The 27,803-nt window shown below is 45.3% G+C and overlaps 1 protein-coding gene across 1 annotated transcript in view; it reads right to left on the reverse strand.

Annotated features, from left to right (window-relative positions):
- The window catches only part of mcc (MCC regulator of WNT signaling pathway), a 311,681-nt gene that overhangs the window by 122,969 nt on the left and 160,909 nt on the right, over positions 1-27,803 (reverse strand). The window contains 2 exon segments of the mRNA XM_084325292.1: positions 3,709-3,845; positions 23,090-23,232. Coding sequence (XP_084181418.1) covers positions 3,709-3,845; positions 23,090-23,232 — 280 coding nt within the window.

The raw sequence follows: 27,803 nt of genomic DNA on the forward strand, positions 1-27,803 counted from the left end.
CACACTCATCTCCTTCCCAAAAAATGTCACCACAATAAAAAATCAAGGGCCGCAGTGGTGTCTAGACGCTGAGTCACTAGCATTCATAGAACTTGGTTATATTCATAACCTTACGTTCTATATCATGCTAGCTTCCGCTCAGCGTCATATTGCATAACAGGAGCTGAGCGGGAGATAAAAGCTCGACAAATGTACCCCGCTGAGGGCCCCCACAACCATCAGACCGGAGAGGACCGAGCCCCCCGACCCTCCCTAATGGAGGATACCCTCCCTATTGGAGGACGGGAGGGAGACGGATCCGACCGTGCGAAGAGAAACTCGAGCAACTCAACGCACAGGGTGAGCAGACCGTGGCTTGACCCCACGACTACGCACACGCACAACCCGGAACGAACGGAAGGAACAAACCTCGTTACTGCCCCCAAAATCACGGGGTCAAGAGCAAACTCAACCCCGTGGCAAGGCCGTAGCAGCGGAGCACGAAGGAAGACCCAGACCCACTGAAGGGACTGGATCCCCCGGAAAAAGGGGGCCCGGAGAGGTCAACGACGCCACAGCATCAAGACCTCACCAGGCGGTCACTAGTGACACCGCCCCCCACATCGCCAGCGTATTCGGACAGGGCCCCTCCAAGAGCGGGTCCTTCCCCCCACTAGCACGCCGCCTGGCACACTGACCCTGGCACACTCAGGCAGTCAGCATGGCTGTAACTCGAAGCACTCAAGAGGCTACACTACAGCGGGAGCAGGCAGCGCACCGGGGAGACGACCACCAGAAGGGGTCGATCTCTCAATCCAGGCAGCAGGCATTTGACCCGAGCCTGGAGCACTGTGGAAAAGACAGGCACCAAAGGGGTCAACTGAAAACAGCATCCCCGGCGGAAGGGGCGTATGCTGGCATTGTTGCGCACTATGACAAAGCCTCCACCAAAAAACCCCGACCCAGAGGGGCCGAGGCAGAGAAGGCTGACACGATTGGCAGATGTCATGAACGTGCAGGGGCACACTCAACCGGGTAACCCGGGAGTTGACTCTGCTCCAACACACCAGGGAATCAACCACCCTCTTGGTACCACATGCGGTGGTTGTTCCTATAACCCCTCAAGAAAAAACTCCAAAACACACCTGCGGGTATACACTGGCTATACCGCAGTACAAGTGTTTCAGTTTTCAAAAAGGGGTTATTCCAGGCCTACGGGTCGACGAAACACAACTTCGGACCGGGCCCGGTGGCCCGGGAAGCACACAGGGATGCCAGAGGAGGTCCATAAGACCACCCCAACAGCCCCCTCTTTGCCATGCGTAAGAGAGGAGCGAAAGGAATGGAAAACCCACCCCTTTATGATAACGCAGGGTACAACATGTACCCAACAAAGGGTCTCCATAACGCCCAACCCTGTGACACCCGGGCCGACCCGGCATTTTTCCCCCCGAAAAAAGCACAAGTCCCTCAGGGTACCAGAACAGCAGATCTGCGTCCCCGGCGGACAACGGGTTAACTGACCTGGACCAGCGTGACCAGAACCAGTCCTGTGCCCTAACCACGCCGACATCCCCACTCCAAGAGAGGGGGTAGGTACGCGTGTCGATCTAAAACATGAAAAGAGGGCGCCACCCAGACGGTCCCATTCGTACCGCGCTCAGTGGCCCACCCCAAGGGCGTGAGACCCCTCTACCTATGTTTTGATCTATTCCGTTAACATCCCCCAGATATGAACGAGAATTCGTCGAGACCCAGTAACAGGCGCTCGGAAGAGAAAACCTCCATCCCAGTCGCCGTTTTAATAATGAGCAACCAAGGCGTACCAGCCTCATGCGTGATTCTTATCAGAAACACCCCGAGCCAGCACTATGTACGCGTCGAGACCCAAACACATCAATGGATAGTCTAACAAGACACCAGACATTGTTCCTCCAAGTCGCCTGGGAGAACAACAAGGAGCCGTCGTGCTTCATGTTCTTTCCTCTTTTTATTAAAAAAGAAAGAAACACAGACTGACATGAATCCCACGTGACGCAGCTGAGGGTAATTTTTCTTTTTCATTTTTACATCCCGCCATCCTTGCCAGAGGGAGGAGACGGGAATCCCCAGAGAGACTTCCCACGCGAGCTGTATAGATTGAAAAGAAATATTGCAACATTGAGCTATGTAACCCTTAGGTTAGGGCTCTCCGAGGAGGAGGCACTGAACCATACACACTCAATAATCGAATTGAATCGAATACACATACAATAGAGCAGAACTCCTTTTTGAAGTTCTACTCACCTTGACAATCTGAGGAGGAGGCTCTGAAACTCTGAGGAGGCTCCCTCACTGGGAAGGAGAGTCCGAACTCACAGAAAGCACTTCTCCCTGAGGAGGAGCTTCGTGAGGAGGAGCTCTGACAACTCCCTGAAACAGATCCATAACATGGAACCTGAACAACTCACGGAAGTCTTACCAATAGAGATGCGCTCAGTGACGTACTCTATGGCGGGGGAATTTCCGCGGTGCACACGCCCAATTTTTCAGGGCGTTCTGCCCTTTTCACATCGGAAACAACGTAACATTATCTGCAGCTTGCTAAGTCATATTGCAAATCCAATGTATTTAACATTTCCTTGAAACTGGCTGTATAGAAACCACTTATTTCCCAATGTACGTAACGTAATTAACTGTCCTCGTACAGTCTCGACACCGTTGACTAGCACGTTAGACACGTTTGCATTGTTCTAGCCAACGAGAACCTACATCTTTCCTAAGTTTTCTCCACTATGTTAGGCCACATGCAGTAACGGTATATACAGGGTCAGAACGTAGACCTTTAATAGGCTACAACAATGCGGTGAGGCATGAATAAAGCAAGAGAGAAAGGGAAAGAGAGAGACTGACAGTAGCGCAAGATTCATAACAGGCGTTGCATAATTGAACAATGTTCTGCACGTGGCCACGTCCACGATAACATTGTCATATCGCTCGAGTCAAGTCTCACTACAACAGTTTTATGAGTGCTGCATGCAATTTATGTTTCCTGATAGATCTGTGGGATCTATTTAACATTAGAGAGTAGTGCATTCAAGGAGTACGGTCAAACCCAAGGGCAACGTGGATGTTTGAGCTTCTGTCTTACCGTCATCCAGTTATCTAAGGATCTCCTTGTCGTGTGGATCAATGGAGCTCTCTATGAATGTCTCTTTCATCAGCTGATCAATGAAGGGGCATTGACTAGGGATCGACTAGGCATAGACTAGGCATCATCTAGGCCCGCATGTCAACACACCCTCTTTCCCGCGTCTCCGTCAGTCTCTGGTGCCACCAAGATACCAGCTTACAAAGACTCAATTGGGAATATGAGCGTAAAACAATAACATTAACTTTTTGACCTACTTGGATCAGCATTGAAGCCCATGCAAATAGAATGACATACAGTGCACTAATCCCCAATGTGCTACGCTACAGTGTGTTCGAGCTCTCCACTACAGTAGAACTTTCAAACTGGAACCGAGCCAAAGGGATATGTAGTTGTTTTTTTGTGAGCCCAAAATCTAAAACTAAAGCCTGAAAATGCTGATAAGCTGCTCATGATAACGATTGTCAACAGTATTTTGATCCTGAGCCCACCTGGGTCACAATGGACTATAGTGAGAAATTCAGATCCCATCCACATGTCAAGCTCTAGTCTACATGTACTGTAGGTGTGTTTCAGGGGGCGTCCCCTCCTCGTCTTACCCATGTCGGCCGTGACCAGGTGGTTCTCAGGCAGGGAGAGGGAAGCTCCGTCCTGGTCCAGGCTGCGTGTGTCCTCCACGGCCTCCTGTTGGCTTTGACTGAGCTCCGACCGCAGCTCCGAAAACTCATCCTCTTCCCTGATGGTGGTGGTGGTGGGGGGAGACAACACACACAATGGTCAGGAAGGGGTCAAACTAGCACAGTGACAGTTATTTGAGAAACAGATTGTGAGACGGTCTGAGTTAGGGCTGCGTAATATTTCGTACATATCTTTTATCATCCCGAGTGTTTTGTTGTCATTGTGAATCATGATACACTATACTGTTGTTTAAATAAGAGAGTAAATGTTAAGAAGTCAGACTGTTTGCAAAACATTTTCTGTAATATCTGAGAATGTAAATACAAAATAATTGTTTCATATACCAGGCAGGTACTGATACTGATGATACTGTATCACACACACCATCCACTAGGGTAAAGATATATATATATATATTATTGTTACGACCCCTGTGAGTCTAAGGGTAAAGGGCTATATACTATATACACAAACCCAATATTGGATAGAAGCGCTGTGTGGGTCCTTATACTAGCAAGAATCACAAGCTCTTTGGGATGGATTCATTAGATCAATAGCAATTAAGAGGTTAAGTTCGTCTCCTTAGTAGAATAGTTCAATATATAGGTTGTCTCTGGAAAACGTCCTACACTTAAGTCCCTGAGTTAATCTTACAGTCCTGTTCATAACACCCGCAGGAGTAACACCCACCCACATGGTGAACGGCATGCGTTTGGTGAAGGGAGACGACTGGACCACAGGACGTCACAGCATGCTGTGCCCAACGCTGCCAGTTACTGCCTCTCATGCTGTGCCAGAAGAAAGCAGCCAGACACCTGGGTTTGACATTATACTCAACTGCACGTCCTTTCCACTGTTAAACTACTAGGAGGAGACAATTATACTCAACTGCACGTCCTTTCCACTGTTAAACTACTAGGAGGAGACAATTATACTCAACTGCACGTCCTTTCCACTGTTAAACTACTAGGAGACAATTATACTCAACTGCACGTCCTTTCCACTGTTAAACTACTAGGAGGAGACAATTATACTCAACTGCACGTCCTTTCCACTGTTAAACTACTAGGAGGAGACAATTATACTCAACTGCACGTCCTTTCCACTGTTAAACTACTAGGAGGAGACAATTATACTCAACTGCACGTCCTTTCCACTGTTAAACTACTAGGAGGAGACAATTATACTCAACTGCACGTCCTTTCCACTGTTAAACTACTAGGAGGAGACAATTATACTCAACTGCACGTCCTTTCCACTGTTAAACTACTAGGAGGAGACAATTATTCTCAACTGCACGTCGTTTCCACTGTTAAACTACTAGGAGGAGACAATTATACTCAACTGCTCGTCCTTTCCACTGTTAAACTACTAGGAGGAGACAATTATACTCAACTGCATGTCCTTTCCACTGTTAAACTACTAGGAGGAGACAATTATACTCAACTGCACGTCCTTTCCACTGTTAAACAACTAGGAGGAGACAATTATACTCAACTGCACTTCCTTTCCACTGTTAAACTACTAGGAGGAGACAATTATACTCAACTGCACGTCCTTTCCACTGTTAAACAACTAGGAGGAGACAATTATACTCAACTGCACTTCCTTTCCACTGTTAAACTACTAGGAGGAGACAATTATACTCAACTGCACGTCCTTTCCACTGTTAAACAACTAGGAGGAGACAATTATACTCAACTGCACTTCCTTTCCACTGTTAAACTACTAGGAGGAGACAATTATACTCAACTGCACGTCCTTTCCACTGTTAAACTACTAGGAGGAGACAATTATACTCAACTGCACGTCCTTTCCACTGTTAAACTACTAGGAGGAGACAATTATACTCAACTGCACGTCCTTTCCACTGTTAAAACTACTAGGAGGAGACAATTATACTCAACTGCATGTCCTTTCCACTGTTAAACTACTAGGAGGAGACAATTATACTCAACTGCACGTCCTTTCCACTGTTAAACTACTAGGAGGAGACAATTATACTCAACTGCACGTCCTTTCCACTGTTAAACTACTAGGAGGAGACGTCAGAAGCCACATAACCGTAAGTGTTTTTCACTGACAACAAGGACTCTGTTTAATTACATATTTGTAAGGTTTTCAATGTGATAAAACACGCACACATCGATTATCATGCCTGATTATCATGCCTGAAGGATATTTTCAATATGGGGTAGTCTTGATATGGATATGATACTGAATGTCTCCTACTGTTCTACTGTGTAAATAGTTTTATTTCTAATGAAAAATTATGTACTTAGCATATTGTACAAGGTACAGTATATACTGTATGCTGGATCGCCGGCTGCTACCAGTACCTCCTCTGAGATAACAGGATTATCTCCACCACATAAACCACCTGTTGCTGCCACTTTACACTAATTTCATCCAATTAGCCCCACCTCATTAAGTATGCAAATATATGTATGTAAATGAGAGCTATTTTACTGCATTATTTGTATCCTGTCTATTGTCTTTGTATGCCTATTCTTATGTCTGCACTTTATGCATTGCTTTTATTCTGTCAACTGTATGCTAATTTTAGGCCAATGTTAACACTTTAACTGCCGGGAGCGTGTTTAGGCGTCTTTCCTAGCCATGCTCAAGTTGCCGAGGACGCTGTAAATCGTCTTTGATATCAATATTTCAAAAATCTGTGATCGGAATCATATTTCCCCTCTGCAGCCTTGAGACACACTGCTGATCTCCTCTCAACCCTCTAGCGGTTCAAGAGCGCCATCTGGTGGCCGATCGGCAGATCGAAACCGGATGTCAACCTTTGAACCGGCAGGACTCACTCCATATGTGGTCCGGGCACTCGCTAATGTTAGAGAGATTCTGTCTTCACACAGTGAACATCGATCGGTGGAAATAACTCGAAAAAACAACATGATTTGGACGTATATACTATTATACAACCTGGAAATAGATCTGGCATTTCAACATCCCATAATTGAAAACTGTCTACTCCACGCTGATCGCCCAATGGCCCGAGGAGACTGGGGTGAGTTTTAGCGTGTAGTATTACCTTGTTCGATATAAACTGCTATGATGAACATATGACCCACATTAGATGAATGGTATAACGTTGCCCACGGAATTATAAACGCCCCCTCGCCCATCCGGTCAACATCAGATGACGTGTAGTAACTTCCAGAACCACATCCAGTTGAAATTTATTATCTGGCACAGATCGCTATCAAACTGTATTTCATCATCAATATAATGCATTTGGGGCTATAAATCACGTTCTGGAGAAAGCTGCAGAAAGAGATGAAAACATACTTATACTTTAGACCATATTTTAGTATGAATATGTGAATGAAAAAGTTTAACGTTGCTACACCATGAACAATACATATAGGACATTGAATGGGCCCTAATAATGGCAATCTAGCAATAGAATATAAAAAGTTATAGCCCTGCAAAGAAGGGGAACTTCTCCATGTTAAATAGAGCTGGCAAGGGATGGTATATCATGAATTTAACCTTGGGCAGTTAAAGTGTTAATTTTATGCTATTTTCTGTGAAGCACTTTGAGCTGCAATCCCTGTATGAAAGGTGTTATATAAATAAAGTTATTATTATTATTATAAGAATTGTAAATCAATTGGATTATTATGAACCAACCAACTAATTAACTTAAACATTTTTGTGATTTAGTTGATCTTAAAACTGCAGATATAATGTACAAAACACAAAATAATTTACTTCCTAACTGTATTGAGAGGTTGTTTGAAATAGGTATGTTAAAAAAAAGGATAAGGACAAATGTAAAAATAATAAAACAATATATACGTATAATAATACATCATATGGTTCATTTGTGGAATAGTTGTGACAATAAATTAAGAATGTGTAGTTCACCTTTTTAAATTAAATTAAACATAATAATAATAATAATAATAATAATAATAATAATAATAATAATAATAATAATAATAATAATAATAATAATAATAATAATAATAATAATAATAATAATAATAATAATAATAATAATAATAATAATAATAATAATAATAATAATAAAGTGGTAAACAAATTTAAAACTGAGGTATGATCATTATTACATTATTACAAAGGGTCATACATGAAGCAGAACCATCAAATTGCAGTTAAAAGGCTGGGTGACAGTTGCAGGTGATGTGTGTGTAAACAACTCTGCGATAAGAGTCCTTAAAAGTAGTGAGGGGGATAAATGTGTCCACTTTTGCATCTCGTTCCAACTGCTGGGAGCAGCAAATTGGAAGGAGGATTGATGGCGGGAACATCTAGCAAGATATGGTGAGCAGCTCTGGTGTTATAGGGAGTAGATGACAATTTTAACAAGTGTATCAAATAAGGAGGGGTCAGACCAAAGAAGGTTTTGTAAATGAGTGTAAGCCAATCAATTTCTTGTCGAGAGTGTAACGATGGCCAATTTAAGATAAGATGATCCTTTATTGATCCCCTTGGGGAAATTTGGGTGTCAAAGCAGCATGGGGGGGGGATACAGGGTGGGGGATGCATAGCTTCACAGTCCTATACAGTCCAGTATCCATATACACTATAGATACACTTAAGGTATAGATACAGATACAATATAATAATATAAAAAGTACAAGCACAAGATAGTCCAGTGATGAGAGTCCAGTAATATGAGTCTCTAGTGCAAAATACAAGATAGTCAGTACGATGATGTGAGTCTCTAGTTCTCATGTCCCGAGTTGTGACAGTGATAGTTCTGGCAGCAGATCCGGCCGCCCAAGCCCTTTGTTGTAGAGCCTGATGGCTGCCAGTATAAAGGACCGGCCCAGGCGGCTTGTTGTGTGTTGGGGGGGGATGCGTCTTAGGCTGAACGTGCTCTTCATTCTGGCTAGCTCCTCGTAGAGGGGGTGAGAGGGGTTCTCCAGGATGGCTTCTAGCTTTTTCCTCATCCTCCTCTCAGCCACCACCTCTAGGTTATCCAGCTCACCGCCCACTACTGAGCTAGCCTTCTTCACCAGCTTGTTCAGCTTGCTGGAGTCCCTAGAGTTGATGTTGCCCCCCCAGCACACCACAGCAAAAAAGAGGACGCTGGCTACAACCGACTGGTAGAAAGATAGCAGCAGTCGGTTGCACACGTCGAATGACCTGAGTCTCCTCAGGAAGAACAGCGTACTATCTCCCTTCCTGTAGTGTAGAGGGCCTCAGTTTTGTCCGACCAGTCCAGTTTTTTGTTCAGGTGAACTCCAAGGAACTTGTAGGACTCCACCATCTCTACCTCCTCCCCTCCGAGGATTATGGGAGGAGGGGACCCTTCCTGCCTCTCCGATAGTCCACCACCAGCTCCTTTGTCTTGCTGACGTTGAGTTGGAGCTGGTTACTGTCCGACCACCCTACGAAGCTCTCCACCAGAGCCCTGTATTCATCCTCATCGTCATCCACAATGTAGCTGACAATGGAGGAGTCATTGGAGAACTTCTGCAGGTGGCACGTTCTTGTGTTGTAGCGGAAGTCGGAGGTGTAGAGGGTAAACAAAAAGGGTGACAGCACGGTACCCTGGGGAGAGCCAGTGTTGCTCACCAGCACCTCTGATTGGCTGCCCTGAAGTCTCACGTACTGAGGTCTGCTGGTGAGGTAGTCGGTGGTCCAGGCCACCATTCCCCGGTCCAGCTGCATCCCAGTGAGCTTCTCCTCTAGGCACAGTGGCTGGATGGTGTTAAATGCGCTGGAGAAGTCGAAGAACATGAGCTCACTGAGCTGCGTGGCCTCTCCAGGTGTGTATAGGCCCTGTGGAGCATGTAGGGGATGGCGTCCTCCACACCAATGTTTGCCTGGTAAGCAAACTGCAGGGGGTCTAGGGAGTCACTCACCAGGGGCTTGAGGTGCTGCAGGACCAGCCGCTCAAAGGTCTCTATGACGTGTGACGTCAGAGCGACCGGCCACAGTGATGTGTGATGTGTTGAAAAGGGGGTATTTGTAGCAAACCTAATTGCTGAGTTAATAACATTAAGGCGATCAAGGACACTTTTTCTTGCATGCATGTAAATTACATCACCATAGTCAAACAATGGGAGAATGGACATTTGGACTAGGGAGCGTTTAGCAGTGTGAGTAAAGCAGGAGCAATTCCTGTACAAGAAGCTGAGTCTTGCCATGGTGGCCAGAAGCCATGTTGTTACAGCTTGTCGTCACATCTGACGGCACTGGGCAGCTAGATGTAAAAAGAAAAAAATACTTCATCTGTGAGGATTCGCCTGTTCCCTGGACCTTTATTCCCTGTCTCCTCACCTCACCAGCGCCCACCTTTGGACTTTCCCTGTCTACTCTCCTCAACAGCCCCCACCCTTGCGATGTTTTACTCTCCTCTACTCTTCACCAGCCCCCACCCTTGGACTACCTTTCGCAGCTGTCATAGTTTAGGATTAGCGCCCCAGAGGGCTTTAAATACCTGGACCTCCCCTCCAGTCCTGGTCGGGTCGTTCTTGTTACTACAATCTACTGCCGCGTCTCCGGCGTGAGACGTCGTGCCACCCCTGTACTTCACCACCTGTCGCCGTTTGCCTGGAGTGGGACGCCGTCTACGCTCTCTAATTCTCTACGGGAGGTTTTCCAGTGTTCCCACTCCAGACGTCAAGCCGGCGCGCATCGCTTCCTATTTCCACGGGAGGATGCGCCTCTTCGCCCCGGTCCCCTGGGACCCCTGTGTTCTGCGCTGCCCGTCTGCAGCATCTGAGGGGGATCTCCGTGCCAGGCCTGGAGTGGTGTTCCCACTCCAGACGTCAAGCCGGCGCGCTCCCACTCCAGACGTCAAGCCGGCGCGCTCCCACTCCAGACGTCAAGCCGGCGCGCATCGCTTCCTAGTTCCACGGGAGGATGCGTCTCTTCGCCCCGGTCCCCTGGGACCCCTGTGTTCTGCGCTGCCCGTCTGCAGCATCCGAGGAGGATCTCCGTGCCAGGCCTCCGCCGTCGGGCCCCTGGTCCCCGTGCCAGGCCTCCGCCGTCGGGCCCCTGTTCCCGTCTCTGTAAGCAGCTCTGGCCCTCGCCCTGTCCAAGGCCTTAACCCTGTTCTCTGTCCCTGTCTCCAGCCCGCCTCTCCGGGCCTCTGTCCCTGTCCCCCTCTCCAGTGCCCCTGGTCCTGGTCCTTGACATTTTGCCCTGGCCCTGTCCCTTAGCCTTAGTCCCTTAGCCTGTTCGCCTCTTAAAGACACAGTGCCGCATTTTCCCTATTTCTTTGACTCTTGTGTTTTTGTGTTCTCCCTTAAAGGGACAGTGCCGCCTTTTGTTATTTAAGAAATAAATGCCCTGTTTTGGCTTACTCTCATACCTGTCTTGTGTTGTGCGATTGAGGTCGGTTACAAACCATAACATCATCTGGATCTGTATACACGCCAGTGGCGATATATGTTTATTCATTACGATACAATACATGTAAACAACTTTGTGTGCAGCCAGAGTTAAATTTGTGCCGGATCATGTGGAACAGGACAGAACATGTGTAAGACCAGGTAAGATCTAATGTTATGTGGTCATTATTTTACTGTAGGTCTATATTCCAATAAATGTTGTGTATAAATCACAGTGAGATACGGATGTGAACTACTGTAGACTGTGTGAAACAGTTAGCCACACAGTGGAAAACCAGGAAAATGTCAAGACAATTAAATTTGTTGAGCTTTTTCAAACCAGTGGGACTGTAGCAGGACCGTAGCAGGCCAAGTCGTCATCATGGGAATCATGGCTGACAATAGGTCATGGATTATCAGAAGACATACAGCAGGGCTGGTGAATATAGATCAGTGGTCAAGATGTATGTTTATTGTTATGCAGGGAGGAGGCAGACCAGTCCACTACACAGCCTTTTCGTGAGCTATTTCAGACAAATGAACAGAAATGTATGCAAGCAATTATTGCAATTCTCTGTGCAGTGTTGATGATCAATAAGGAGGACGATTGATAGGCCTATTTTTATGATGATGAAGACAAGTATGTTATCTATGCCATAAGCCAATGAAGGTGGGAAGGCAATCCCCCAAAATAGATAGACTATATGCTGGCAAGTGATTTAAAATCAATGGTTGTTGTTGGTGTATAAATATTATGGCACAGTGTAAGCCCCACATCTTGTGCGGGGCAGTGGAGTGCGTATACTATGGACAATGAAAACCTAGCCGGTAGACCCTCCAGTATTATGTCCAGTCCCTGGTCAACTCAATTCATTGGTTCATTGGTATCTATTGGCCAGTTTAAATCTTTAATAGCAAAACCACTTCACCACAGTCTGCAGTTGTTTTTAATTATTTTAAATGTTTAATTGATTTGACTAGATCTGTTTCTATATTTATTTAGTTTTGTATTTCTCAATGTCATTGTAAATGATAGCTTGCTCTCAATAATCCTTTGAGATTAAATAAAGATTGAATGAATGAATGAACTAGTCAGGGTCCTCTGGGGTAAATCCACAGGTAAATCTTTAGGTTCAGAGATTGACGACGCTGTGCAACATAGATGCGATCTGTCGAGGTCTGACTGTAGATGTGTGAGGTTATGAATTTAACCGCGAGGATGAGTTGAAAATCTATGTAATCACTGTTATTGTTGCTAACCTCTGAAGTACAGCTGTGGAGTGTACACACTGTCAACACGACACAGGTGCATTGATTATTCATCAATCAATCAATCAAATGTATTTGTATAGCACATTTAAACATGACACAGGTTTACAAACATAAACATAAAGAAGGCGGCTGGGTGGCGCAGCGGACTAAGCGCTCGTCACCAACGCGAGAGACACTGGTATCGAATCCGGCTGTCAGCGTTGCCTCCGGCTTGGCCGGCTGTCATACTGGCTCAATTGGCAGAGTCAGCGGGAGGGAAGCCGGTGGGGTGGTATTCTGGTCGTTGTAAACAGCGACTCCTACAGGTCGGTCAGGGTAGTGTGACCTCCCACACGTTACACCTCACCAATGAGAGTCCGCGCTGGCAGGTGAAAAGATGCTGCTGGCTGTCTCCTATGTCTCGGAGGAAGCATCTGATAGACTTCAGGGCTTCCTAGACCGACCAGGGGGGGGGGGGCATAACGACTAGAATTGGGATGGGAGAAAAACACAGAAAAACAGGAGGAGAAAAAGTGGATAAAAAAATAAAATACATAAACATAAAGACAGAAAACACTCTCATCACAGACAAGCTGGATGTGGCCAAATACCTAAACATATTCTTTACAAACATAGCCACAACACTGGGTAGAACACATGCTAGCATACTACAAAAACCTAGGGGTCCGCAAAGACGACTTCAAACAGATGAGGTACAACAGATGAGGTACTCAAAAAACGGAGCGCCCTCCAACCTAACAAGGCCACTGGCCATGACAACATCCCCTCCAGATTCCTCAGAGACTCAGCAACCGCCATCACCCCAGTCATCGCACACATAATAAACCTATCCATAAAACAGGGACACGTCCCCAAAGACTTCAAAATTGCGAGAGTGACCCCCCTGCACAAAAAAGGCAGCAAATTAGACCCAGGCAACTACCGCCCTGTTTCTATTCTTACCTCCATCTCGAAAGTCATGGAAAATTTTTTCTATGAACAGGTCGAAAAGTACCTCGCGGAAAGAAATCTAATCTACGAATTCCAATCTGGCTTCAGAACATCCCACTCCACTGACACATGCCTTCTCTATTTGAACGACCACATCAAACAAGAGGTGGACGGGGGCAAATACTGCGGCATGGTCATGCTGGACCTCCAAAAGGCTTTCGACACTGTCAATCACTCCATTCTGATTGACAAGCTAAAAGCAATTGGTTTTGATAGTTTATCAGTGAGCTGGATGCAATCCTACCTGGAGGGGAGAGAACAGATGGTAGAGGTAAACGGTACCCTACCCCCCCCCCCCCAGTGAACTGTGGTGTTCCACAAGGAAGCATACTAGGACCGTTACTGTTCCTAATTTATGCAAATTACATGTCATCCTAGAGGCAAATCTTTCCTGTGACAAGATGGCATCCAATGTAATCAAAAAAGTCAACCAACGAACAAGATTCTTGTACCGGATCTCTTCTCTGGTAAACAAAAATACCCTGAAGACTCTAACAGGAGCACTCATTCAAGGGTACTACGACTATGCCTGCACCTCATGGTACCAAAGCACCTCAAAGGCACTAAAAACAAGATTACAAACATCACAAAACAAACTGGTCAGACTACTGCTTGACCTTACTCCTAGAACCCACCTCACCCCTGCCCATTTTGACAACCTAGGATGGCTTAGAGTAGACGACAGAGTACAGCAACTTGCAATGGGCCTGGTCTACAAGATACACTACACCACTAAGGTACCCATGTACATGTCGAAATACTTCCCAAAGGTCAGTGAATACCACGACCACAACACCCGAGGGAGTTCCACAAATCATGTACAACCCAGATTTGGCTCAAACAAGGGACTAAACACGTTCCGTAATTATGCCACATCAATGTGGAACGCCCTACCCACAGCCGTAAAAAAATTAATCACTACCCACCTTCAAAACCGCTCTCAAAGAGCACCTACGGGAGGGTGCAATTGGAAACTGGCCCCGGTAAATGTCTGATCCCCCTCTCTGGTCTGTATCCCCTTCATGACTGTGTGTATTGAGCTGTACTGTACCCATTCTGCAATCTGTTAATAAAAGTTTTCAATCAATCAATCAAACACTTGTCAACCAAAGTGCTTCACAGTGGGTTGCGTAGCAAAAAAGAAAAAAGTACTCCTAAAGTATAAATAAACAGAAAATAAACAACAACAGAAAAACAAAGAAACAGAACACATCAAAACAAACAAGGCAAGAGTCAGACTGAGTCAGGGAAGGCTGAGGAATATAGGTGAGTTTTGAACTTAGATTTAAAGGGGAACTATTTTACTATTTCTTTCACTATTTGGGCACTTTTACACAATTCCTGTGAGTCTATGGAACACCTCTGTAATATATATATTTTTTTAATTCATTGTTTTGTATTTCTAATCAAGTCCTCAAAAACAGCATTTTTCTACCTCAAGATCTCGAGCCGTTTTGAGCCTGGGCTCCTAAACCACTGCGCAGCGGCGGCGTCGCCTGAACATTAACATGCAGCAATGTCTTTCTGACATCACATATCGCGCACATTTTCAAATGACTCAGTTCAGTGAGGGTGAATATTGTGAGAGGAGAATTGGAAGAATGCGCCAATATGAGAATTTTGAGACATAGATCATATTAATATAAGTTCACATAGCTAGGAAACAATGCTAAACACTCAAAAAGGCCATTTATAAGATAGTTCCCCTTTAAAAGACTCGATGGAGAGGGCAGATTTGATGACGTGGGGATGCTGTTCCAGAGGTCAGGGTATGCAACAGCAAAAGCACGCACGCCCCTAGACTTGAAGCTGGACCTACGGGGTGGAGACCCTTATCAGCAGATCTGAGGGCCCTGCCGTTAGTATAGGGGGTGAAGGGGTCTGCTAGGTAAAAGGGGGCCTTACCATTAAGAGCTTTATAAACGAATAGGATAACCTTTAATTCTATCCTGTAGCGCACCGGGACCCAATGATGGGAGGCAAGAACAGGGGTATTATGAGCTCTCTTCTGAGTACCTGTGAGCAATCTAGCAGTGGCGTTGTGGGGTAACTGTAGGTGGGCTATGGTCGACTTATTAAGCCCCAGGTACAGGGAGTTACAATAATCTAGTCGTGTAGATATGAAGGCGTGAATGACTCTCTCAAGGCCTGAGGGGAAGAGAATGGCCTTGATCCTGGCTATGGACCGAAGCTGGAAAAAACACCCCTTCACCACAGAGTTCACCTGCCTATTGAAGCTAAATTCACACACCCAGGTTTTTCACGAAGGGCTGAACTAGGGCAGACAGGTTATTCATGTAATATGACACAGCTTCTGTATTCGAAAATATACTGAATAGAGGCAAGTTGATACTAAAGATACAAGTGCACACACAGAGCAAATTAATTAAAGTTTCTTCATTCTGTTCGTGGCCGCTCACTAGTTCAAAGTCGAGAATTTGTATTTCTGTCTAGCGCTCCTGAAAACTCATCTCTCAAGACCTTTCACTACACCGGACATGCGTGTGTCTTAGTTTGAGTACTTGTTGAGTTCTAAACAGCGCATGCCAACTGTCAACTGTCAATAAAGATGAATTGAGTGCACATGGAGAAGCCTACTATAAACAGCGTGAACTATGGTGGAAAACTGGTGAAAATCTGAAGAATAGGGGAGCTCCAGTAGCTCACCGCATATCTCGGCGCTATTTCTGCGTCGGGGAAAACCGTGCTGCGTCACGGATCTGGTTGACTCCGAGTTCGATTCCCAGACCCGCCGTCATTTGCCGAATGTCTTCCCCTGCTCTATATCCCGTTTCACCCTGTATCTGTCGGTCATGCTTGACCAGAAAAGCGATAAACGCTAAAAAATAAAGTAAAAAAAAAAGAAAAAAAAAAACCAATCAACAGTCATGTCTCGCTTAGACTACTGCAATGCACTGCCTGCTGGCCTACCGACCACCAAGCCCCTTCAACTCATCCGGAACGCAGCCGCCCGTCTGATCTCCAACCAAAGTCAGCCCATGTTACCCCACTTCTTAGGGACCTGCACTGGCTCCTCATCACTGCATCATTCATCATTCGCTTCAAGGTCCTCGACCTGGCATATCGATGGTCTCTAACTACACACCCTCAAGACCCCTACGCTCTGCATCTTCTGGCCGCCTCAGACCCACTCCTATCCGAGCTCCGAGAGGGTCATCAAAGAGTAACCACCTATTCCAAGCAAAACCCTGGACAGGCTCCAGTATGTTCAAAACTCAGCTGCCAGGGTTCTCACCCGCACCAAACCCTGGCAGCACATCACCCCCACCCTCATCCACCTCCACTGGCTCCCCATCAAATCCCGCATCACCTACAAATCCCTCCACGCTCTGGCACCTCAGTACCTCACTGACCTTCTCCACCCCTGCGATCCACAGACACTGGTCAGCTCTCCATTCCCCGAACCAGACTGCGGACCTTTGGGGACAGAGCTTTCAGTGTGGCAGCTCCCACCCTCTGGAACTCCCTCCCCGCAGAACTCCGCAACGCCCGAACTCTGGACTCATTAAAAAAACTCCTCAAAACCCACCTCTTCAACTCTGCCTTTAAGCCCTAATTTACCACTTTGTATGTTGTGTCTGCCCACTATGTTTGTTACTTTTGTTTGTTTTTTCCCCCTACAGTATGTAAAGCGACCTTGGGTCTTTTGAAAGGCGCTATATAAAACCAAGTTATTATTATTATTATTATTATTATTCTCGGTCCACAATGGTGGAACGAACTTCCCACCACAGTTAGGACAGCCCAAACCAGACCAATCTTTCGCCGTCTTAAGTCCAATGCACACGGCGGGCGACCGACGTCGCCTGGCGATGCGATCGTCTGTCGCTCAACGGCAATCGCTTAGCACCCCACACCAGACCCGACCATTCACAGGTATAATAAGCTATATGTGTCACTCTGTTTAGCTGGGGGTGTGGTTTCCCCCTGGGAGATATGGGAGGACGGACCGGACGTTAGGTTGTCGTGAAGCAAGCATATTAGCACGTAGCTGTGTTGTGCATTACGAGGAAAGTATTAACCTGTAAAACCCATATTGAACTGGAATTAAACCACCATATACGAATACAACCTCTCCTCATTCTTCCTGACATTACTGCATGACTGATCGCTAGAATACGTTCACTACCACCGATTGGACAAGTAATGTTATGCACCTGCTGAGAGAGAATGTTTTTTCACGGATGATGCTGTTCTGTTCTCAACCATCATTTTCTTTGGACAATAAACCTTACAAACTACATCAGCTGCAGTCTGGACATTAAACTCTGTCAACATCCACAACTTCTTTTGTTACCCGAGTATAAAAACATTAGTAGGTGCATCATGGCGCATTGTCAATTTATTAGTTAATGACAAACGGCCACTATAGCTTTTCCAACTAACGTTATTTATTTAAATTGTTCCTGTTAATAATAATTAACATAAGTAGCATGGTAATAATACGTAGGTTATTGATCAATGAATGTATTGATAAATTAATGGTGTACAAATGATACACCAGTAGAACTTCTGTACTACTTCTACTGTAGAAGTCATGTTATTTCCTCATTGTCCTTGCTGTGTCGCCTGCCGTCGCCTCAAAAAATAGGATAGAGGCGATATTTAGCCAGGCGACAGAAGTTGCTGCGCGATTGTCGCTAGAAAATCTCCTGCCGTGTGGGTTCTCTCATTCATAACAATGGACGCGATACAATTCTGCCGGTCGCCTCGCAAAAAAAGTCGGTCGCCTGGCAAAAATCGCCCGCCGTGTGCATTGGACTATACCAGTGTTTCTCAAAGTGGGGGGCGCAGAGGCATGACAGGGGGGGCCTTGAGATTAAAAAAAAAATTTTTTTTTTTTTTTGGATTACAGAAAATTATCACTAAAGTGCTATCTGTTGCAGCTGCACTGTTCTCCATGAAAATACCATATTTGGGGGCGGCTACGTGGCATAGTGGGCAAGGGGAGCCTCCCACGCGTTACTCCTCGCCACTGAGAGATCGAGCTGCGCAGGTGAAAAGATGCGACTGCTGTTACCTCAAGTACCGGAGGGGACTTGTGCTATGTATGACTTAGTCCACATTGCAGCCGGCTTGTGGGAGGCAAGAAACAGTGTCCGTGACAGGGGAGGGTTGAATTGGATGATACGAAATTGGGATGGGAGAAAAATATAGAAAAATGGGAGAAAAAGTGAAAAAAAAATACCATATTTGGATAAGTTTGACCATTTCTCAAAATCTGAAAATCATTATTTAATAAAACACAGAAAAGGATCACCAAGTTACTCTCGATAAAAAAATACTTTACAGACAACATTGAGACAAAGCTTCCTGACACATCTCCATCCAAACTCTTGGAATAACTCATTGAAATCTCATCTGATACCTGGAGAGCTAGTTTCAGAGTGTGGTGCTGAGTACCAAGTATCTCATGATGCAGCAGTTAAGGTGTTGATACCATTCAGCACCACATGTGTGTGAAGCTGGCTTTTCATCCATGACAGCTCTGAAAACAAAATATAGGGCCAAGTTGAGCCTTGAGGATGACATGCGTGTTGCCTTGTCAAAGACTGACAGCAATAAAGACTGTTTGCTTATTTCATATGTTCGCTTAGTAAATTCCCAGTCACTGAGTGAAGATCTGCTGTTTTGCAAATATGTCAAAAACAGAGCGACAGCTGATGAGCTCTTCAAAATTATTGACAGTTACCTGACAGGACATGGACTGAAATGGGAGAACTGTGTGGGCTTTTGCTCTGACGGTGCGCAGGCCATGGCAGGGAAAAGGAGGGGGCTACAGGCGCTCATCAAGGGGGTCTCGCCAAACGCGCAATGGACGCACTGTAAATTCACAGAGGCGCCAGCATCAAGACAGCTTAGCCCTGAGCTGAATGAGATTTTGACAGAAGTTATAAACGTGGTCAATTTCATCAAAACCCGAGCCCTGAAAGCGCGCCTGTTCTCTGCGCTGTGTGAGGAGATGGGAGCTGACCATTCTGCAGTGCTGTTTCACAGCGAGGCAAGGTGGCTCTCGAGGGGGAAGGTGTTGTCAATTTGAAAGGTCACGATATTGGTGTTATTTCAATAAATTTAAACATGGCCCATTTCATGACTATTTTGTTGGGGCGAGGGGGGGGGGGGGCCCCAAGATATTTTGGTCCGCCAAAGGGGGGCCTGACAGAAAAACTTTGAGAAGCACTGGACTATACTATCATGCACTCTTCCTACTATACTATACTAATATGTCTTTACTACTATGGACTCAACACTGCAGCACCCAAGTTTCAACACAATTTGATGAACATTGTTACTCAGCTGAAAAGAGTTGTACCCTTCCTGCTGACTTGTCGTACAGAACTTGTAAGTCGCTTTGGATAAAAGCATCAGCTAAATGGCAAAATGTAAAACGGCTGTGTTGTGGGCTGTTTCAGACAAATTAACAAAATGGTATGCACAGTTTTTATTGCCATTCTCTGAGTAGTATTGATCAATAAGGATGATTGATGAGCATATCGCTGTAGGTCCCACAGCTTGTGGGCGTTTGTGCTGTGTGGTGAAATGAGTTTGGTTAATTATAAGTCCCATCGTTGTGCGCATAAAGTGTTTACTTGGCTCCATTGTGATGTCAGAAGATGCGCTGCACATGGCTGTTTGGTTTGGAAGCAAGAGTGAGTATGCATAATCATTTTCACAATCTGCAAACAAAGATGGGGACACTATGTCGTCTGGTAACGTTAGATATGTGTGCATTGTCGCATTGAGGAGAGAGAGATACTGTAAATAAAATGTGAAATGGGCAGATGGAACCATTTAAGTAAAAAAGATTAAAAGAAACTGCTAACCAGTTTTCATCCGGTTAATGACGGCGGACAGCCGGCTATCAAAATAACCATTATGCACATCCCTACTCTGATCTAAGGGCTATAATCATGTAGTCTGAATTTGACTTAAGGGACATTCACCATTAGGCCGGCCCTCTGGGTCCAGTTAAAAAGAAGTTAAGAGGAAAATATAGGTATAACAAGTCAGCTATGTAAACACTTGTACAGTAATGTAAGTGTACAAGTGAAAATACGAGTGTTGCTTGTGAAGTTCTCACCACTCTAAACAACCTCGCTGGCAAGCATCCATAATGCCTGGCAGCACACGTCCTGGCGGTGGTTATGAATTATGTCGCCTTTTAAATCCCAGGCACTGCTTTGCTACCATCTTTATTGCATCTCCAATGAAATGAATTGCCAGCCTGTAAATTCACACCTAAAATGCAGAAGGAGTTAACATGAGGACAAGCTTAGAGCAAACAGTCCTCTGTGTGTTTATAACATGACCTGGAGATTGAACACAGAGACACTGATTTGGGTACAGTGCTGTTTATCCAAACACACACACGTCTATCTAAGCATGAAATAAAAAGGATTTTTGGAGTATTTACCCGATTAAAAAATGCATAAGCTTTCTCTCTCCGCATGCACGGACCTTATTAAAACCCTGTCACATTTCAGGAATAAGGGGCAGCGAGGGTAACGCTTTTTTGTTTAGTTTCTTTGGGCCTGCTCCACTCCAGTTCTTTCTAATGACATGTTTGGTTGATTTTCCAACGGGCTGCTGCCTCCCTCTGCACCTGTAGAGAGAGAGAGAGGCACCATGGAGAGAGAGAGGCACCATGGAGAGAGAGAGGTGCCATGGAGAGAGAGAGGTGCCATGGAGAGAGAGAGGTGCCATGGAGAGAGAGGTGCCATGGAGAGAGAGAGGTGCCATGGAGAGAGAGAGGCCTCATGGAGAGAGAGGTGTCATGGAGAGAGAGAGGCCTCATGGAGAGAGAGGTGTCATGGAGAGAGAGAGAGGTGCCATGGAGAGAGAGGCTGTGGAGAGAGAGAGAGAGGCTGTGGAGAGAGAGAGGCCATGGAGAGAGAGAGGCTGTGGAGAGAGAGAGGCCATGGAGAGAGAGAGAGGCCATGGAGAGAGAGAGGCTGTGGAGAGAGAGAGGCCATGGAGAGAGAGAGAGGCTGTGGAGAGAGGCTATGGAGAGAGAGAGAGAGAGAGAGAGAGAGAGAGAGAGAGAGAGAGAGAGAGAGAGAGAGAGGCTATGGAGAGAGAGAGGCGCCATGGAGAGAGAGAGGCGGCATTGAGAGAGAGAGAGAGAGAGGTGGCATTGAGAGAGAGAGAGAGGTGGCATTGAGAGAGAGAGAGAGGTGGCATGGAGAGAGAGAGAGAGAGAGAGGTGGCATGGAGAGAGAGAGGCTGTGGAGAGAGAGAGAGGCCATGGAGAGAGAGGCTGTGGAGAGAGAGAGAGAGGCCGTGGAGAGAGAGGCCGTGGAGAGAGAAGCCGTGGAGAGAGAGAGGCCATGGAGAGGCCATGGAGAGAGAGGCCATGGAGAGAGAGAGGCCGTGGAGAGAGAGAGGCCGTGGAGAGAGAGAGAGGCCGTGGAGAGAGAGAGAGGCCATGGAGAGAGAGAGAGGCCGTGGAGAGAGAGAGGCCGTGGAGAGAGAGAGGCCGTGGAGAGAGAGAGGCCACAGAGTGCCCTCAAGCTGGGGAAAACAAACACTTGCGAGGGCCTGTGTAAAAAAAAAAAATACCTTCACAAGCAGGCGTTCAGATTTCAGTATTGCACCGGGTAAACATCGGGAGACAGGGGACCAGGCGTGGGGAGCTGCATGGTGGACGGGCAAATCAAGTCAAAAAATCTTTTGGGGGCCCCTTCCGTTTTACCTTCCATCAGATCTCTGCACCACAGGACCTTTCAGTTGAAATTATGATTGACATGATGGTTGGCGTTTCGAGGGGCCCTCTAATTGGTCGGTTTTTAACATGATGACTAACGTTTCGAGGGGCCCTATAATTAGTCGATTGAGATTTAGTTTGACATGTTTATTGATGTTTCGAGGGGCCCTCTGGTCGGCTCCCTACAACCAATTAAATGCCTAAGACAGCATTGATTAAATAATTCCACTACTAATTGAGCAGTCATAACGATATATATATATATATATATATATATATATTTATTTTTTTGTATCTTCCTGTCTGTGGGTGTGTGTTTATCAGTGTCTGCATGTGTTGAGACTGTGCAGCTGCCTCTCTATGTGACAGTGTGGTTTGGAGATGAGTGTGTGTGTGTGTGTGTGTGTGTGTGTGTGTGTGTGTGTGTGTGTGTGTGTGTGTGTGTGTGTGTGTGTGTGTGTGTGTGTGTGTGTGTGTGTGTGTGTGTGTGTGCGTGTGTGTCATGCACGTCTGTGTACTGTATGTTTGTTTGTCTGTCTGTGCTGTGTAGGAGTGAGAGAGTGGGGTTGTGAGATGTAGATGTGTTTTGTCTGCACCCACCTATCACTGTTTGTGAGTGTGTATTTGTCTTTCTATCGTTGTTGCTCATCCATTGCTCTGTGTGGGAGTGGAACTGCATGTTTATAAGATGAGAGAGTGTGTGTTTCTCTTAGTATGTGAGTATGTGTGTGTTCATCTGTGCTGCCTATCCATCTTGCGGTCCGTTTGTGAAACTGTGTGTCTCTAGGTGTGGGTGTGTTTTTGTGTGACAATGCATGTGTATATGCTTATAACTGTGTGTGTTTGTGGGCATCTGTGATTCAGGGTGTGTGTGTGTTTGGTCATCTTTGTGTGCTGTCTATTCATCTGCCTGTGTGTGTGTGTGTGTGTGTGTGTGTGTGTGTGTGTGTGTGTGTGTGTGTGTGTGTGTGTGTGTGTGTGTACCTGATGGTGGTGTTCTGCAGCAGTTCTATCTTCTTGTTGAGTTCTCCGATGACTCCATGCAGCTCTGTGATTCGCTCCTCGTAGCGCAGCGTGGTGTGCTCCTGCACATCCTCATGCTCCCGCATCAGATGGGACTGTTCGCACTGCACACACACAAACAAAGAAAGAAATCATATTTAGTATTGGCAGATCACAGACAGGAATACTCCCATATGTGCATGCACACACTTACTCACAAGCTCGCACACAAGCAACACAAGCAACACAAGCAACACAAGCACACAAGCAACACAAGCAACACAAGCAACACAAGCACACAAGCACCGCAAGCACTCATACTAGGGATGCTCGATATTGGCTTTTTTACCGATACCGATATACCGATATTGTCCAACTCTTAATTTCCGATACCGATATCAACCGATATCACATTTTAATGCCGATATCGGCCGATAATATCAGTAGGCCGATAATATCGGACATCATTTCTATAGAAATGTAAAAAAAAATAAAAATTGAAAACAGATACCGATATTTTCCGATATCACATTTTAATGCCGATATCGGCCGATAATATCGGACATCCCTAACTCATACGGAAACTTACTTAGTATTGATAGAGCAGATTGCAGATGGGACGAGTCATACTGCCCACATGCACGTACACTACACACCAACACAAAGATATGCACACATACACACACCAACACAAAGACACTTATGCACCTGGAAACATGCTTAGTATCGATAGCTTGCACACATTGATAGCTTGTGTGTGGTAGTGTGTTCACTACGGCGCCGATCAATGAGAAGAGAAGTAAGATGATTCACACACACACACACACACACACACACACATGGGGGACCCTGATGGAAACAAGAGTCTTTTTCAGGTCTGCATCCCCTTAACAATTGTATGTATTGAGCCGTACTGTATTGTACCCATTCTGCAATCTGTTAAATAAAGTTTTTCATTCATTCATTCATTCATTCATTCATTCATTCATTCATTCATTCATTCATTCATTCTCACACACACACACACACACACACACACACACACACACACACACACACACACACACACACACACACACACACACACACACACACACACACACACACACACACACACACACACACACACACACACACACACACACACACACACACACACACACACACACACACACACACACACACAGAGAGAGCATCCTGACTGGCAACATCACCTCCTGGTTTGGGAATAGCACTGCACAAGACCGAAGCAGACTACAAAGAGTGACACGCTCAGCCGAACGCACAATTGGAGGGGGGCTCCCCACCCTCCAGAACATTTACAACAAGCGGTGCAGGGGTAAGGCTAAGAGAATCATCAAGGACTCCAGCCACCCGAACAACTGCCTCTTTGAACTGCTGCAGTCAGGCAAGCGATACCGGAGTCTCAAGGCGAGCACAGAAAGACTCAGAAGAAGCTTCTATCCCCAGGCCATCAGGCTGCTCAACGAACAATAAACACTATACAACAACCATCAAATGCACACAGCACACACATCCACACGCACACACTCACTTTAAACAAACAACACACTGCAGCACCCACTCTCCACACTTTAGATCACCTAAACACACTTTATATTTATTGATAAAGGATTTGCACTACAACTCGTACACCTTACTGTAAATTGTACCTAAATTGTACCTCATCCCATTTCTGCTTTGCACTATATAGTATTGTAGATTAGTACACTGCATAGTATATTGTATATTATATGGTAACTCAGTTACTTCTATTCTGCATCGAACATTGTACATATGTCTATACTGAACACTGTGACCTCATTTTTTACTTCTAATTTACATGCTATACTATTTTATTTCATACTTATCTTGTCTAGCACAGTCTCTGGAGCGTAACAGTAAGAAGCATTTTGTATAAAAGTATTCTGTACTTCTGTATGACAACTATTAAAGAAACTTGAAACTTGAAACTTGAAACACACACACACACACAAAGTCAAACACACACAACACTGCAGTGTAAAGTGTGGAGTGGACAGCAGAATGACAGATGAATGCATTAGCCTCAGTGATTCCTGCTATTGGATTAGAGGCTCCACATTAATCTAACAATAGATCAATCCCCTCTGAGAACATGAGATGGACCTGCTAACATCAGACTGCTTCACATCCAACAGTCAAGTAAAAAAATACCTGCTAATATCACGCTGCTTCACGTCCTACAGTCAAAAAACACCAAATAAAACCTACCAACTCCAGTGCCATGTAAAAATATGACCTCTTGTTCCAATAACCAGTGTTTTGTGTGGGATTTTGGTTATAGCGGTTCACCTACCATGGACTAATCCAACTCTCTTTAGGCTGCTTCCTCTGATATCAGTGCTGTGATCCCACACTGAGAAAGGCGTTCTAACTAGGGAGGCACCGATACCACGGTTAAACTGCCAATACTGATTCCAAGTGCTAAAGTGTCAGTATCATCCGATGCAGAGTACCGATACCGACCCATTGCTTTTACTGAACAGTACAGACTTAGACCATTCGTTTGGGGCAGAATCAGAATCAGCTTTGTTGTTGCATCCCTATTCTGTTACAGCGTAGAGGAGTGAAATTATCTGATCAAAGAATTAGTAGTAGTAGTCACTGCCGGTAGGCAAATTGGTGAGGGACTTTTTCGATGATGGTTGGTAATTTCCTAACGTTCTTCTCAAAGCATTTTCTCACTCTGGGAGTGAGGGCAATAGAGCGCCAGTCATACTTTGTTATTTTTTGGCAATGGCACGATGGTGGACGACTTGAAGCAAGAGGGGACTGTACGCCCAGAGAGGGAGAGGTTGAATATGTCAGTGAACACGGAGACCAGCCAGCTGCTCCTCACACATTCTGATCATTCGGCCTGGGTTGCCGTCTTGTCCAGCTGCCTTGCATATTTAGATGTGCTTGAATTCCTTGCGCATGTCAGCCCCAGCAATGACCAGAGTGCCGCTTGTTTCGGTGGTGGGGGGGTGCTTCAACTGGGAGGTTGGTACTGTATACTTAACCTAGTTATTCAGCTCACCCAGTAGGGAGGCGACGATGTTGTTTGTGCTACTGGTTTTCCCTTCCAGGTCTGATGTCATGTGTAATCCTTGCATTTACATTCACATTGAGTCATTTAGCTGACGGCGACTTACATTGATTGATTGATTGATTGATTGATTGATTGATTGATTGATTGACATTTTAAATGTTTGTGTCTTACAGTACATACAGATGTATGCCCAGCCCATATGGGCTTACAAGACACATACACAGTAAGTGATCATATAGACCAAGATGGCCACAAAAAAAACAAGCTGTAAAAAATGTACTTCAAAGAAACAAGAGGAATTCATATAAAATTATATAGGATACAATGTGTTTTGTCTCAAGTGCCATGATTTCTCCAAAAATCCTGCAAAACTGAAAATCCCCTCAACAAAAAAACAACTCAACATACAACTCTCAGACTGCCAAAACAAATCTGGATTTATAAATTGAACTTTCTCAAATAAAACCCTCCTCAAGTCGGTGTACAAGGGGCAGTGAAAAACTAAATGAAATCATCCTCCACCACTCCCAGATCACAGAGAACACACAACCGCTCCTCCTCAGGTGTACCTTGGAATCTACCCACTTCCACAGCCAATGGCAGGGTGCCAGACCTTAACTGGGCACACAGAGACCTCAGTCCTCTCTTTAAATGTACCATTACATAAGATTCAGTAAAATATTAATCTTTCATTTAAAAATGTGTCTACGTTTTGGTTTCTTCCATATCTCCACCTTCTACTTATCCTGAATGAATTGTTGATAATTTTGGTTTAATTATATTAACCTTACTAAGACTGCAGATTATTCATAAATATCAGCAGAAGAAAGAATCATGGACACCTCTCTTGACCAGGGATGACTGTGTGCTCATATGCCAGTTAAATATCTTTTTAGTCACCCATGTCACATCTTTGCTTGACCAAACATGAGTCCCAACCCATGTTTACTTCTATAGCCCCTTTTGCTGTATATTTATGGACTCTGTTACAAAGTGCTGTACAACAAGTCAGCAAGAAGGGTAAAACTCTAGCAGCTAAGGATAATTAACATTGTTCGTCAAAGTTGAGTTCTACAGTCCTGAGTGTATAGTAGTATAGACATATTAGCAGAGTATGTAGTAATATAGGCAAGGCAGATTCCTAAGTACCAGAGTACATAATAGTAAAAGACGATGGTTAGTAGTTTATTTTATTAAAAAAAAAAAATTGCTTTGCCACACACTACGCAAGTCATTACTACTTATATGTGTCTCTATTTTCTCTTTATATTCCAGTTTGGCTGCTGATCATCCTGCAGAGATGGTACCGTGTTTCCGTCTCGTCCTCTTTTGTTTCCAGAGGCAAAAGCAGTGTCTCTTGCCTTTAGTACCACCCTGCACAGAACTATTAATCCATGCTTTCTGCTCGTTTTTGTGGCGATGTCACTTACTGTATATACACTCTTGAATAAATGATCCCATGACTCCCTCTGTGTACTCGGCTACTCGCGGATGTTTTCCCGGAACATCTCCCAGTCTGCGACGTGTTCTAAAGAATCTGGTAACGTAGCGTCTGATTGGTCAGACCAGCAGAGGACTTCCTTCACAGTGGGTGGTGTTTGTTTCGGCCCCTGGGTCCTCCCA

Source organism: Notolepis coatsorum (assembly GCF_963971535.1).
Source record: "Notolepis coatsorum genome assembly, chromosome: 11".
Lineage (NCBI taxonomy): Eukaryota > Metazoa > Chordata > Actinopteri > Aulopiformes > Paralepididae > Notolepis > Notolepis coatsorum.